We start from the raw sequence: 16,203 nt of genomic DNA, 5'->3' as shown, positions 1-16,203 counted from the left end.
ACCCGCGGCTCCGGAGCCGCATGCCGCCCGGTGCGCACGCACCTCTTTGAACGGGTAGTGGTGCGCGCGCACCTCTCCAAATGGGCGGAGGTGCGCGCGCACCTCTCCGAACGGGCGGAGGTGCGCGCGCACCTCCCCAAACCTTTGGAGAGGTGTGCGCGTACCTCCGCACGAACGGGCAGTGGCGCCGCTCTTTGAGAAAGCTGCCGCAGCCCGTCTGCAAAACTGCCAAAAGCGGCACCTTTGCAGATGGGCCGCGGCAGCTTTCCCAAGAAGCGGCGCCGCTGCCCATTCCGAGAGGTGCGCGCGCACCTCTCCGAACGACCGTAGCACACACAAAAGCACAGAGTGTTCCCCTTCCCCCTTGTACAGGAATGAAAGGCCCCCCGAAGGAAGCCCGGCCTCTTCACCGCACCGATCCGCTGAGGAGGTTCTTTCAAGCAGGAGACGGGCAGAGCAAGATAGCCGAAGAAGAGACTCCTCAGACGGCGCCGTCTTTTTCTTCCCCTCCAGCTGCTGGCTCTGAGCCCCAGCTCGCGGGTCCGCCTGGCGGCTTTGCGCGAAGCTTGCCAGGGTCGTTTTGAGATTTACACGTGTCGTTCTCGGGGGGAAAGGGGTACCCGACCTATTCCCCCCCCGTTGAACGAGCCAGGGGAGGGCAAGAGCTTCTGCGGGCAGGGAGGGAGAAGCGGCGAGAAAGGGACGTTTGGGGTCTCTCGCCAAGGGGTGTAAGCCGAGGAACCCCGAAAATCGGTTTGAGTAGAAAAGGAGGAGCTTTGGCAGGGAGGGAAGTGAGGTTGGAAAAGCAGGCCAGGCGAAGGAAGGGAGCGGAGGCGGCAGTTTTGCAGACGGGCCGCGGCAGCTTTCCCAAGAAGCGGCGCCGCTGCCCGTTCGCGCGGACGTACGCGCGCACCTCTCCAAAGGTTTGGGGAGGTGCGCGCACACCTACGGTCGTTCGGTGCGCGCACCTCTCAGAATGGGCAGCGGCGCCGCTCTTTGAGAAAGCTGCCGTGGCACGTTTGCAAGAAAAAACTGTTTTGCGCATGTGCAGCTTTGCAGACGGGCCGCCGCCGTCGCGCAACCGGGAACTGGTTCCATCACACATAAAAAAAATGGCAACCGCGCACGTCCGCAAGAAAAAACTGTTTTGCGCATGTGCAAAATGTTTTTTGCGCATGCGCGTGCATGGACGCACGCACGCGGCTCCCACTTTTTTTTATGTGTGATGGAACCGGTTCCCAGTGGCTCTTTTCCTTTTTCAGGTTGCCGACCCCTGATCTAGGCCAGTGATGGCAAACCTTTTAGAGACCGAGTGCCCAAACCGCAACTCAAAACCCACTTATTTATCGCAAAGTGCCAGGGCCGCATAAGCATTCTGGTGCCCTCGGGGGGCGGATGGGGGGGCGTGGCCCACTGGGTGGGTGTGGCTGCGGTGGTATGGCAGACTGGGTGGGCGTGGCCAGGGTGGGCATGGCCACCTTGATGTTGCTCATGAGGGGGATGCCTATGAGGGCTGGGCAGGATTGGGGGAGATCCAGGAGGTCTCTGGTGGGTGGGGCAGTGGGCAGGAGGCTCGTCCTGCAGGGTGAGGCTGGGGGTAGGGTGGGGATGCCATTGCTGCAGGGCAAGGCAAGGCGAGGCAGAGGTGGCTGCTGCCTGACACTACCGGCCCCCGAAAACAGAGGCCATGCTCTACCACCTCTACTCGAGCTTGCTAGCCGGTTGCTTCGCCTCCTTTGTGCAGGGTGGGGCTGCCACTCTGGGCTCTAGTGGTGGCCTAATGGACCTGTGCAAGCTGCTAGTGGCGGCGGCAGCTGTGCCCACAGAGAGGGCTCTGAGTGCCGCCTCTGGCACTCATGCCATAGGTTCGCCATCACTGATCTAGGCTCCTAGCTTGAATATGTCTGTCACGCTTGCAGCTTAAACACATCTCACTTGTGCACGGTCCTTCTCCTATCACTCACTTCCCAATATAGCCAGCTGGGTGACTTTAAGCCAGTCCCTCTCTTGCAGCCTCACAGGGTTGTTGTCCTGGGGAAAACAGGAGGAAGGTGTGCTGGGTACGTTCAGTGCGGTGAGTCATTTGTAAAAAAAACAATAAAGGCGGAGAAAAAAACAAACAAACAGCAGAGGTGAATGTGTTGCAGAGCCATCAGAAGAGGATGTTATGTGTCCTGTCTTATAGGGAACTACAGCTAGCGGGACACAAGAGATGGGCTTTTCCTGCTGTGGCGCACACCCTGTGGAACATTGTTCGCTCTGAGGTAAGACTGGCCCTGTCCTTGACATGGTTAGATGATCTTGGGGGGGGGTTCCCCAATTAATTTACCCCTGTCATGGACCGATCATCATCTCCTGCGGATGGTCTTCCGTTTTGCCACTCCCTGTCGTGGGGTTGCTGAGCCAACAAGATGGTTCCGCCCTAGGCGCCTTATGGACCCTGAGCGGTTCCAAACGGCGCTTGGGCCCCCACCTGCCTCCTTTGCTCACAGCTCGGTCGATGCCCTGGTGGAAGCCTGGGAAAGGGCAGCCACAGAGGCACTCGACCAAGTTGTACCCATGCGGCCCTTGACCCGACGCAGATCCCAACGGGCCCCATGGTTCTCCATGGAGCTCCGCGAGATGAAGCGTCGGAGACGGGGCCTAGAGAGCTGTTGGAGGTCCAGCCGATCCGAATCCGACCGGTTACGACTAAGGTCGTTTACGAGAACTTATCTCGCAGCATTGAGGGTGGCTAGGTCTAACCACTTTGCCACCCTCATTGCGTCCGCAGAGAATCGCCCGGCCGCCCTGTTTAGGGTGACTCGCTCTCTCCTTAATCAGGAGGTGAGGAAGGAACCCTTGCAGGGTCGAGCCGAGGAGTTTAGTCAATTTCTGTCGGACAAAATCGCTCGGATCCAGACCGGTTTGGACTCCGACTGGGCAGAGTCTGTCGAAGAGGATACGGGCGGTCTTGTCGATTTAATCTGGGAAGAGTTCGATCCTGTGACCCCTGAAGAAGTGGACAAGATGATGGGGAAGCTGAGCTCCACCACGTGTTTGTTGGACCCGTGCCCCTCCTGGCTGACTTATGCAGCCCAGGATGGGACACGAGGCTGGCTCCAGGCAGTGATTACTGCTTCTTTGAGTCAGGGTAGTTTTCCCACCGCCTTGAAGGAGGCGGTGGTGAGACCCCTCCTCAAGAAGCCGGCCTTGGACCCAGCAATTTTAAACAACTATCGTCCGGTCTCCAACCTTCGGTTTTTGGCGAAGGTTGTTGAGAGTGTGGTGGCGCATCAGCTCCCTTTGTTCTTGGAGGAAGCTGACTACCTAGACCCGTACCAATCGGGTTTCAGGCCCGGGTACAGCACGGAGACGGCATTGGTCGCGCTGGTGAATGATCTCTGGCGGGCTCGGGACAGGGGTTGTTCCTCTGTCCTAGTCCTTTTAGACCTCTCAGCGGCTTTTGATACCATCGACCATGGTATCCTGCTGCGACGTCTCAGGGGGTTAGGAGTGGGAGGCACGGTTCTCCAGTGGTTCTCCTCTTACCTCCTGGGACGTTCGCAGTCGGTGTTGGCAAGGGGGCAGAGATCGACCCTGAGACCTCTCATTTGTGGAGTTCCTCAGGGATCGGTTCTCTCGCCTCTCCTGTTCAACATCTATATGAAGCCGCTGGGTGAGATCATTCGTGGTTTTGGAGTTGGGTATCACCAATATGCTGATGATACCCAACTTTTTATTTCCACCCCAAACCACCCCAGCGATGCCCTCGACGTGATGTCCCGTTGCCTGGAGGCGGTCCGGGTCTGGATGGGGAGGAACAGGCTTCGACTCAACCCTGACAAGACTGAGTGGCTGTTCGTGCCGGCATCCCGGGAAATTCCGATTATCCCATCATTGGCCATGGGGGGTGAGCTATTACCCCCCGTAGATAGGGCTCGCAACTTGGGGGTCCTTCTAGATTCACAGCTCTCTTTGGAAGAGCATATTGGAGCTGTGACTAGGGGGGCCTTTGCCCAGGTTCGCCTGGTGCGCCAGTTGCGGCCCTATCTAGACCGGGATGCCTTGCGCACAGTCACTCATGCGCTCGTGACCTCTCGTCTAGACTACTGTAATGCTCTCTACATGGGGCTGCCCTTGAGGTCCACCCGGAGACTCCAGCTGGTGCAGAATGCAGCCGCGCGAGTTGTCTTGGGAGTTTCCTGATACTCCCATGTTACACCTCTGCTCCGCGAGCTGCATTGGCTACCGGTTGCTCTCCGGGTGAGGTTCAAGGTGTTAGTTATGACGTACAAAGCCCTTCATGGCATGGGTCCGGATTACCTACGGCAACACCTGCGACCGGCGTCAACGTCCCTCCGTCCAGTGCGCTCCCACAGAGAGGGCCTCCTCAGGGTGCCGCCGATCAAAGAATGCCGATTGGCGACCCCCAGGGGGAGAGCGTTCTCTGTGGGTGCGCCAGACCTTTGGAACAGCTTACCGGTTGAGCTCCGGACGGCCCCCGACCTTCGCTCCTTCCGGCGCGATCTTAAAACATTCTTTTTCGAAAAAGCTGGCCTGGTCTGACGGGGTGGGGTTGGGTTTTTTAAAATTAGTTTTTAACTTAATATGTATTGATTTTATGGGCATGATGTTTAATTGGTTTTTAATGGTTTTTTAATTTTTGTATCTGATTTTTATTGTGTATTGCCCTGTTCACCGCCCTGAGTCCTTCGGGAGAAGGGCGGTATAGAAATCAAATTATTAAATTAAATTAAATTAATCCTTCCAGAAGTACAGTGGTTCCTTGGTACTCAACTGCTTTGAAGCTCACCGAATGTGGTACTCAACGCATTCTGACACAAAAAAATTCTCCCTGTACCCATCGTTTGTTTGGTACTCAACGCACAAGCTAGAACTTGTCGGTGTTGGCTGCCTTGTGACTCACTACATTATTCCTGACGGGGGGAAAAACTGCTTGGTAACTCATCGTTTTTTTGTACTCACTGCGCCTCTCCGAACCACTGTACCTCAAAATATGGTTGTGTCAACCGACTAGGGGATTTCGGGGATCTGGAAAATTGCTGCACTGGGGTACGCTACACTCTCTTTTAGTAGTGCTTAACAATATGGGTGTTGTTGTTATGGCATATTTCAATGTCTGTTTCTTTATGGCTATTTTTTTGTTGTACGCCACCCAGAGTCATATTTGTGAGGTGGGCAGTTATATAAATACAACAAGTAAGTAAAGATAATTCCTAAAATTGCTTCTGAGATAACGGGGGACAGGTTGAAATGTATTAGACACTTGCTATATTCACAGTTGTCAAAATACCAAGGAAATTCTTTTGTATCTCAGCAGGACCCCAATTCAAATCTCTTCAGTTTCATTCTGCGCCATATAGCACTTTATTCTAAACAGAATATCTGAACTGAAATTTACTGGGTCTGGGTTATTTTGGGCGGAGAGGAGGGTTGTAGAAGCACGGAATCTTCAAAAAAATGAAGGGGGAGGGGAGGGGAAAAAACACCCCCACATGTGGAAAAAATGGAGAAGAGGAGAAGGCAGCAGAGTTTCCGTATCTGACTCATTACTCAATTGTTCGGGAGAATTAGGTCCCAGAGAATTACAAAGCGCAGTGCAAGACGGCTAGAAAAATCACTCCACGGCTCAATAACAAAGCACTTTCTGAAAGACTGATTAGAGTCTGTGAATATCCTGCTGGGTCCTGACCCACTTCAGCAAAAAACCCCAAAATGGGGAAGCTGCACAGCAAAAATAGGACACGTATGCTGGTAAAAGGGAGGCCCCGGTAAAAGATGAGTTTTACCTCCTTGCACCAGGAACAACCTATTTTCCATGTGCTGCAATTAAAGGGACATTACACAATGGTTTTCTTTTAGAACGACCCCCCTCCCCCAAGCCCTCACCCTTTCCCTGCTACTACTACCCACTCGCAATTCTAGCACCACAAAGTTGGAGATGGCAAGAAGAGATCTTTTGGTCTACGGGCAGCGTATTTTTTTTATTTTTTTTTATCCTTTTTTGTTACTTTCACGCATGACCTCACCCCGTTGTTTCATATATCACGCCACAGAAGTAGATCAAGAACTGCAAGAGCCAGGAAATGAACATGGGACGTGCTTTCGACAAAGAGAATAAAGCGTCAAGAAAGGGTTATGAGGCAAGGCGGTCCTCAACTTACAAACCAGTCGTTCAGTGGCTGTTCAAAGTCACAACGGCACTGAAAAAGGTGACTTGGGACTGGTTCTTGCACCTACAATTGCCATATGATCAAAATTCAGGTGCTCGGTAAGTGTATTTATGACAGCTGCAGCATCCCAGGTCATGTGATGACCAAGAGCCGTGGTGGAGCAGTGGGCTAATGCCTCCTTAAGTAACACCAGCTGCCTGCAATTATTGCAGGTTCGCATCCCACCAGGCTCAAGGTTGACTCAGCCTTCCATCCTTCCGAGGTAGGTAAAATGAGGACCCAGATTGTTGGGGGCAATAAGCTGACTTTGTAATAATGCCGCTTGGGGTGAGTGTGAAAGCCCTAACAAGCAGGCATATACATAGAATGAAGGCTACTGCTAAGTTTGTAAGCCGCCCTGAGTCTTCGGAGAAGGGCGGGATAGAAATGGAATTAAAATTAAAAAATAAAATTAAAATTTGCAATCAAAAAGCAAAGTCAATGGGGCAGGGGTCCTCAACACTTGGCAACTTTAAGACTTGTGGACTTCAACTCCCAGCAAAGCTGGCTGAGGAATTCTGGGAGCTAAAGTCCACAAGTCTTAAAGTTGCCAAGGTTGAGGACCCCCGCAATGGAGGAAGCCGGATTCACTTAATAGCCGTGTGACTAATTTAACAACTGCAGTGACTCACGTAACTACCGTGGCAAGAGAGGTCGTCAAATGGGGTAAAACTCACTTAGCTACATAAAATTCGGGCTCAGTTGTGACCATAAGTCAAGGACTACCTGTATCTTTCCAATACCATTAATCATAGCGACCAAGACTGCTGGGAATTGTAGTTCAGCAACACTGGATGGTTTCCGGTATCCTGTCCCAGAACTGACTGCAAAAGCTGCTCTGTTTGGACTATGCAGAACATTTATTCCAACATAATCCCCGGTCCTAAAATAACTCGGCTACTTATTTTCATGTTGCATCAATGCTCTTTTTCAGGGCCGGATTCAATTTTTGTTGAGGTCTTTATACCCTGCTGTTCTCCCTTCACAATCATTTTTTTTTAAATTTGGTTTTTAACTTTTGTATGGTGGATTTTTTAATTCCCTGTAAACCGCCCTGAGTCCTCAGGGAAAGGGCGGTATATAAATGTAACTAAATAAATAAATAAATAAATAAATAAATAAATCATGGCAGTTAGAAGTACCCTGGCCAGCATTAGGCAAAGCTTCTACTCTTATAATAGCTATTTAAAATTCACCAAATTGCCCTCAAAGGACACCACACGGTTGGAAATGTGAGGGGCTGGCAAGTGCTCACCACCGACTAGAATACTAGCAGTTCTATTTTGTTTTTAAGGGCAAGATCAGTGTTGGGATGCAGACATCCCTCCGAGGATGCTCTGGACTAAACCCAAGTTTGCTTCTGGCCTTTAATTTCCCGTCAATTCTATCCTGTCTTCGCTTCCAAAACTCAAGTGAAAGATCTGCACAGCTAAGTAAAGAATATTCCGTCCCAATTTAGCCCGAATCGCAGCTATTTGCTGGTTTTTTCAGAACAAATATATCACAAGGCAGCTTAACTCTCTCTCCACCCCCACTCCTGTTCCTACAACTGTGTTAGCACCACCTGGCTGCTGAGGAATTGAAAGATGATGAGTGACATGCTGCTACAACATTCTCACTGGCAAGGAGGAATTTAAAAAAAAACACAACCCCAGTGGTCAGCTATGCTTAGCAGAATAGAGATGAAACTGCCGGGCATCAGCATCAAGTGAAAGGCTACTGCTTCGTCATCTCAGCATTCTCAGTACTACGAGACAGCACATCCTACAGATGTTGGGCGCTACACCTTAAATAATTTTAAAAATACAGCAGTCCTCGACTTACAGCAGTGACTGTTCAAAGTTACAACGGCACTGAGAAAAGGGACCTATGACTGTTTTTCAGCACTTATGACCGTTGCGGCATCCACATGGTCACATAATTAAAATTCAGATGCTTAGCAACATGATGGGCCTGGGTGCAAGCCACGGTGGCAGAGTGGCCTGTCCTACACCTGCAGCCCCATAGAGGTGAGAGCTCTATGGGGTATGCTTCACCCAGAGTGGGTCCTGGACCACCCCCAGAAGCAGAGTCACAACCCATCGTGAGAGGATGGGGAGTGGCCTGCTTCTGGAGTTCACCCAGCCAAGTGGCAGTGGTTGGATGACGGTCCAGATATCCACCTACCCGACTCGACCCTCCTTCCAATGCTCCACCCAGGGGACCGCCTTCCCAATGCTTCCCAATGCTCCCTATGCTTCTCCAATATTCAAGCATAGATCTACTCGCCCTCAGGAGTTCCCCCCTCTCCTGGGTTCGTCCTGCCCTCAATACATCGAACCTCGATGACGGGCCCGACCATTGGGCCTCTGAGAGATGGCCAGGCAGGGTCAGGGGCCTGCATCACAAGACCAACAAGAGGCCCCTGGTTAAGTTTCTACTCAAGTTTTTTGTTGGGTTAGGGAGGGGGGCGGGAAAAGACTATGGTTGCTCGGGAAAGGCAGGCCTTCCAGCTACCATATCGCAGGCCAGGCCTACGACCATTCGCGATGGTGAAAAACGAGGACCAGTCGCCGACAAAACCCAGTGGCGAACTGACGAACAACCTATTCCCAGGATGGTGGGGAACGGCAGAAGGTGCACAAACAGAGGGCCGTATCGTCACCGGGAGTGTCATCTCCGCTCTGTGCAAGCGGTGAGACGCTCCGACCCTCTGTACTTCCCCGGAGGACCCGGGAGCGAAGGTGTGCAGCCTCCTATGCTAAGGCTGGTCTACCTGAATGCCAGGTCCGTAGCTAACAAGGCTCACCTCGTTCGTGACCTAGTGGAGAGCGAGCACGCGGACCTGGCTTGCATCACGGAAACCTGGCTGGGCCCAGAGGGTGGTGTCCCCCTGGTTGACCTCTGCCCGCCAGGTTTCCAGGTGCTGCACCAGCCTCGGACCCATGGGAGGGGCGGGGGAGTGGCAGTTATCATCAGGGAGTCCCTTAGCCCGCGAGAGACCACCGTCCCTCAGATGGTCGGGTGTGAGTCTCTCCTTCTGAGATATGGCCCGGGGGCGCAGTTGGGCCTGCTGCTGGCGTACCTACCACCTAATCGTGCAGCGGCAGCCCTGCCCGAGCTACTCGATGTCCTCTCAGGGTTGGTGGTTGAATTCCCAAAACTCATGGTCTTGGGCGACTTTAACCTACCGTCCCTGGGAGGATCGTCCGAACTGGCTCGGGAGTTCATGGCTTCCATGGCGGCCATGGACCTGTCGCAAATAATTTCTGGACCGACTCATGAGGGAGGCCACACCCCAGACTTGGTGTTCTTGTCTGGACGGTGGCGTGATGATATCGGTGGGGGTGCCACGACTGTTACGCCCCTGTCATGGACCGATCATCACCTTCTACGGCTAGACTTCCCCTTTGCCACTCCCCGCCGTGGGTGCACGGTGCCAACCAGATGGTACCGCCCTAGGCGCCTAATGGACCCTGATAGGTTCCAGGCAGCGCTTGGGGACGCACATGCACTCCCTGCTCACAGCTCGGCGGATGCCTTAGTGGAAGCCTGGGAAAAGGCAGCCACGGAGGCTCTGGACCGAGTTGTACCCATGCGGCCTCTGACCCAGCGCAGATCCCAGCGAGCCCCATGGTTCACTGCGGAGCTCCGGGAGATGAAGCGTCGGAGACGGGGCCTAGAGAGCCGTTGGAGATCCAGTCGATCCGAATCCGACCGATTGCGATTAAGAATCCTCACCAGGTCTTATCTCGCTGCGATAAGGGTGGCAAAATCCAACTACTTTTCCACCCTCATCGCATCCGCAGATAATCGCCCGGCTGCCTTGTTCAGGGTGACTCGCTCCCTACTGAACCAAGAGGTGAGGGAGGAACCCTTGCAGGGTCGAGCCGAGGAATTCGGTCAATATCTGCTGGATAAAATTGCTCGGATTCGAACCGGCCTGGACTCCAACTTGGCTGAGTTGGAAGAACAAGACATGGACAGTCTTGTCGACGTCATCTGGGAGGAATTTGATCCTGTGACTCCTAAGGAAGTGGACAGGATTATGAGGAGGTTGAGCTCCTCCACATGCTTAATGGACCCGTGCCCTTCCTGGCTGGCTTATGCGGCTCGAGAGGGGACACGAGGCTGGTTCCTGGCGGTCATCTCTGCTTCTCTGAGTGAGGGTCACTTCCCCACCGCCTTGAAGGAGGCGGTGGTGAGACCTCTCCTCAAGAAGCCCACCTTGGACCCATCCTCATTGAATAACTTTCGTCCAGTCTTCAATCTTCGCTTCCTTGCGAAGGTTGTTGAGAGCGTGGTGGCGCACCAACTTCCTCAGGTCCTGGATGAAGCGGTTTATCTAGACCCGTGCCAATCGGGCTTCAGGCCGGGCTACAGCACGGAGACGGCATTGGTCGCTCTGATGAATGATCTCTGGAGAGCCCGGGACAGGGGCCATTCCTCTGTCCTAGTCTTATTAGACCTTTCGGCGGCTTTCGATACCATCGACCATGGTATCTTGCTGCGGCGCCTCAGGGGACTGGGAGTGGGAGGCACGGTTCTGCGTTGGTTCTCCTCCTTTCTCCAGGGTCGCTCGCAGTCGGTGCTGGCAGGGGGACAGAGGTCGACTCCGAGGCCTCTCGTTTGCGGAGTCCCTCAGGGGTCGGTCCTCTCGCCTCTCCTGTTCAACATCTACATGAAACCGCTGGGTGAGATCATTCGTAGCTTTGGAGTAGGGTACCATCAGTATGCTGATGACACCCAGCTTTTCATCTCAACTCCAAACAACATCAGTGATGCCCTCGACGTGATGTCCCGCTGCCTGAAAGCGGTCCGGGAATGGATGGGGAGGAACAGGCTTCAACTGAACCCGGACAAGACTGAATGGCTGTACGTACCGGCAAGCCAGGTTACTCAGAGCATCCCATCCCTTAACATCGGGGATGAGTTACTACCCCGTTGATAGGGCCCGCAACCTGGGTGTCCTCCTAGACTCACAGCTCTCCCTGGAAGATCACATAGGAGCTGTGACCAAGGGGGCCTTCTCCCGGGTTCGACTGGTGCGCCAACTACGGCCTTATCTGGACCTTGATGCCTTACGTACAGTCACCCATGCCCTTGTGACCTCTCACCTAGACTACTGTAACGCTCTCTACATGGGGCTGCCCTTGAGATCCACTCGGAAGCTTCAACTGGTGCAAAGTGCAGCGGCACGGACACTTTTGGGAGCCTCCCGATACTCCCATATCACACCTCTCCTCCGTGCGCTGCACTGGCTTCCAGTTGCCTTCCGGGTGAAGTTCAAGGTGCTAACAATGACATACAAAGCCCTACATGGCATGGGTCCGGACTACCTACGGGAGCACCTTCTGCCAATGTCAGCACCCCACCGTCCTGTGCGCTCCCACAGAGAGGGCCTCCTCAGGGTGCCACCGCTCAAGGAATGTCGGCTGGTGGCCCCCAGGGGGAGGGCATTCTCAGTGGGTGCGCCAGCCCTCTGGAACTGCTTACCAACTGAAATCCGGATGGCCCCCGACCTCCACACCTTCCGGTGCGACTTGAAGACTTACCTATTCCAGCAGTCCGGCCTGGCCTGATAGCTCTAATTGGGGTCCCAGTTTGTTTTGTTTTGTTTATTGTTTTTCAGTACTGTTCATTATGTTTGCCTACCTTACTCTGTACATCGCCCCGAGTCCCTCGGGAGAAGGGCGGTTTATAAAAACAAATAAATAAATAAATAAATAAACAGCCTCATCTTTATGACGGTTGCTGTGTCCTGGGGTCATTTGTGACCTTCTGGCCAGCAAAGTCAACGGGGGAAGCTGGGTTCACTTTGCTAACTTAACAAACGCAATGATTCACTTAACAACTGGGACAAGAATAAATCGTAAAATGGGGCAAACTCAGCTAAGCAATGTTGGGCTCAATTGGGATCGTAACTCGAGGATGACCTGTACTTATTTAACATTATTTTTGATCAGGAAACACAACTGACTAAATGTTGTTACCAAAGGCACTGCTTTTAAATTCCAGAACTTCCTCATTTCCTTTTCAAGACCGGGCAGGTGATTTTGAGAAACTGTATCAGCAAAGAACATTCATTCATTCATTCATTCATTCATTCATTCATTCATTCATTCAATTAGTTTACCAATTGAAGGGAATAGTTGTAGCTCAGTGTTGAACTGTGGGGTCCCTGATGTTCTTTGGGCTTGGCTGTTAGCTTGCAGACGTTTCATTAACCAACTAGGTAACCTGATCAGTGCTAGAAGGGAGTAGAGTTTGCGCTCTGTGAGCAAGAAAACAACCAAGCTCAGAGATCACCGTGGAGCCAACAATTAATTAGTTTTTATGTCAAATTTATATAGCTGCTCATCTCACAGAAAGTGGCTCTGGGCAGTGTACAACAAGCCATCCACAGTAAAGGCATAAAAACAGCCACTGTTAAGAGAGAGCAGGTGTTAACGGCAATAATGGAGCCTCCTCAAGATCTCAACGGTTCCCTGGGACCCTCAGGCCTGCTGGCCTAGCCAGGTTCTGAGAGACTTCTGGAAAATCAGCAGAGAGGAAACTAACCTCACTCCTCATTCTCCCACAAGGCAGGTGGCAGGGCAGGGAAGACCCATCCTCCTAGGACCTGCCCAAGGTAGTTCCCTAACAGGCTATGCCCATTCTAGTGGAACTGATGGGACAGGCAGATATTGAGGGAGAGGTGGTCCCTCCAACAGCCTGGCTCCATGCCGTGAAGGGCTCTCAAGGTCAAAATCAGCACCTTGAATTGGACCTGGAAGCAGACTGGCAGCCAGTGGAGATCACAGAGTAGAGGTATAACATGTGCTGTTCTAGGGGGTGGGGGGTGGGTGCACATTCTGTACCAGGTGAAGCTTCATCATCAAGGGCAGCCCCATGTAGAGCTCTTGCTCTCTTTAAGCAATATTAAGTCAACCGATCCCGGTTGGAAACTGCTAAAATAACTTCTAGAAAAGCACATGAACCTAACCGCCACCTCCTCAACAACAGGATGTGAAGACACACACACACACACACACACACACACACTTTTTGCCCAGCATAAGATTGCTGCTCCATCCAAAAGGCATCCCTAAGTGCCAAAAAATCTAGCAAAGTTACCACTTCCCCCTCTGACTTTCCTGCACCGATGCTGTGGTAGATTCCTATTGTAATTTTCAGAACGTGAGAAAGATACATTGATACGGGATCCTTTGGGGTGCAAGTAAATAATGCAGCATCTGCTGCTACGGCACAATTGCCACTGTCTCTAGAGTTGGACCCAACAGGCACTGACGACCATTTACTCACTTGGCAAATTATGTAAGTTTTAAGGGAAGGCTTTCCTTGTAAGATTGGTTTTTCTTTTCATGTGGCTACAGACTTCCCGCAAAGTCTGGAAGTAACTGTAAGCACGATTATTTTCAAGCCAAGTTAGCCTTTTGACACGGAAGGAAGCACCAGGGTACAAATAAAGCTTGTGTCGCTTGGAGATCTCTGGCGGCAAAGCTTTGTGTGTTTAGGGAGATGGCGGAGAAGGATGGTTAAAAACATCCCATCTTAGGACGGAGGCGTGGAAATGGTAAGAGCAAACGTAGAATGAGAAGTTCCATCAAAGATGAGAGGGAATTAGAGAGAATGAAAAGTTTTGTTATTTTAGTTGAAATGCCACAGAAAGAAAGTGGGGTAAGCAGAATTCTGAGAGGAATCCCAAGTCCACAGATGGCTAGGGGGGGAAAAAATCATACGAATTTGCAAGGATAGATTCTTCTGTTTAAACCATGATTTACCATCATTACAGCATCAATATTGAGCAAGGCTTCCTGAAAATGGTCCAGAAAACTCAAAGTATGACCTGGGCCAAAGTTTTGAGTCCTGTTTCTAGGGAGAAGATAAAAGGTGGTGGAACCGCTCTCCTTCCAGATATGGATTAATACATCACCTCTGCATCCCTCATTATACAGGTAGTCCTCGGCCTACAGCTGAACACTTAACGACTGTTCAGATTTACAACAGCCCCTAAAGCAGACATGTCAAACACAAGGCCCGGGGGCCGGATCCGGCCCGCAAAGTGGTTTCATGTGGCCCGCGAAGCCATCCTGGAAACAGTGAGGGAACGGCCCCCGCTGCCTTGGCCCTGGCCCAGAGACCCTCCTTCCAACAGAGACCCTCAGATCTGTCCCACTCCTGCCGAGGCCCCCATAGGCACCCTTCATGCAACGATGTAGAGCTGGCCACGCCTACCCAGTAGGCCAGGGGTCTTCAAACTTGGCCCTTTTATGACTTGTGGACTTCAACTCCCAGAATTCCTCAGCCAGCAAAGCTGGCTGAGGAATTCTGGGAGTTGAAGTCCACAAGTCATAAAAGAGCCAAGTTTGAAGACCCCTGCAGTAGGCCATATGCACTCTAGCCACGCCCACCCAGTAGGCCACGCCCACCCAGTAGGCCACGCCCACCCGGCCCCCTGAGGGCAACTGCAATGCTGATGCGGCCCTCGATGAAATTGAGTTTGACACCCCTGCTAAAGGAACCCCCCGCTATCGTAAATGGCTACCCTTCAGTCATATGACCACACTTCAGGTGCTTGGCAACCGGCCACTTTTATGACCAATCGTGGCATTCTGTGGTCACAGGACCGTGATTCACAATTTTTTTTTTACTAGTTTCTCTGCCAAAAAGACCCACTTGAATGGATTCATACTTATGACTGTTGGATTCACTTAACAAGGTGCAGTATTCACTTAATAATTACCACAGAACTGGTCATAAAATAACTTCCAGTCGTGTGGCGCCTCAACTTATGACCATAAAGACATACGGCCTGATTGTAGTCATAAAGTCAAGGACTACCTGTATTTACTGATCCCTTTAGGACAGGGGTCTTCAAACGTGGCACTTTTATGACTTGTGGAATTCAATTCCCAGAATTCCTCAGCCAGCCAAAATAAATTGTTCTCGGATTCAGAGAGAGCAAGAAAGGTATAGCAAAATAAATGCGTAAGGTTTACAAAACTGTCCGAAAAATTAACAAGCCAAGGATAAAGGACGAACTCACACAACTTATTAAATTTATATGCCACCCACGTTGCTATTTAGAGCAACCCAAAATGTGGATTAATCCAGCATTAATCCAGACCAGGGGTCGGCAACCTTAAACACTCAAAAGAGCCACTTGGACCCGTTCCCTATAGAAAAGTAAACACTGGGAGCCGCAAAACTCGTGCATGCATATATGCACGCGCAAGGGGGGGAAACTTGATTGAAGGGTCTAATTAAAAAGAAATAAGAGGCTGCTGTGCATGAGTTCTCTCTTCTGCTCACCTGGAAAGCTGGCTTCACGCTGTTCTCCGACAAGCAACACACATTCTTATTGGACTGGCTCTTTCCTGCCCTTGGTCTGCCAGTCCACTCAGTGTGAGAGTGTGTGAGTGTGTGTGTGTGTGTGTGTGAGAGAGAGAGAGAGAGAGCGTTTCTGCTTTCTGCTGCTTCCTGCTTCCTGCGGAGACGCAGCAAAGGCAGGAGCCCCACCCAATAAGCTTGTCAGCTTGTTGGAGAACAGCGTGAGGCCACTCTCTTTTTACACACACACACAGAGAGAGAGAGAGACAGACATAGAGAGAGAGAGAAGGGAAGCGCAAGTGCCTCTCTTTGTCTCTCTCTCTCTCTCTTTCTCTGCAAATGGTGGAGGACGACTGGGAGCCGCAGGAGAAGGCTGAAAGAGCCACGTTTGCTGACCAGTGATCCAGACTTTCACATGCAATGAATCCTGGATCAAATGACTGCAAGGTAGAAAGTCACTGCAAACCCCAACCCGAGGAACAGCCCTACAGTTTGTTACTGCAAGAAATGGAATTTCATAAAGACGCCCTCTTCTCCCTTCTTACCTGATATTCACTCCAATCGATGTTCAAAGGCTTGGTAAGAGAGACTGGGATACTTAAGGGAGCATCTACATAATCCTGCAAATAAATGGGAATATTCACTCTTTCAATAACCAGATGGTGTGACAAAGCTG

General features: G+C 51.6%; 1 protein-coding gene and 1 long non-coding RNA gene across 6 annotated transcripts in view; one reads left to right on the top strand and one right to left on the bottom strand.

Moving 5' to 3' along the window:
• LOC310636369 overlaps positions 1-6,634 on the top strand; it is a 431,277-nt gene extending 424,643 nt beyond the window's left edge. The window contains exon 2 of the long non-coding RNA XR_014491701.1: positions 6,509-6,634. This is a non-coding gene — a long non-coding RNA (uncharacterized lncRNA). The remainder of the gene's footprint in view (positions 1-6,508) is intronic.
• MTMR14 (myotubularin related protein 14) overlaps positions 1-16,203 on the bottom strand; it is a 103,142-nt gene that overhangs the window by 61,722 nt on the left and 25,217 nt on the right. For all 5 annotated transcript variants that reach the window (XR_014491675.1, XM_083355995.1, XM_083355994.1 and 2 more), the window contains exon 9: positions 16,073-16,147. Coding sequence is in view for 4 of the 5 variants with exons in the window: in XM_083355995.1 (XP_083212121.1) it covers positions 16,073-16,147 (75 nt within the window). In the remaining variant the exon portion in view is untranslated. The remainder of the gene's footprint in view (positions 1-16,072; positions 16,148-16,203) is intronic.

Source organism: Vipera ursinii, assembly GCF_947247035.1.
Source record: "Vipera ursinii genome assembly, chromosome: 2".
Lineage (NCBI taxonomy): Eukaryota > Metazoa > Chordata > Lepidosauria > Squamata > Viperidae > Vipera > Vipera ursinii.
The sequence above is the reverse complement of the archived record's forward strand: the minus strand, read 5'-3'. Positions and strand labels throughout refer to the sequence as shown.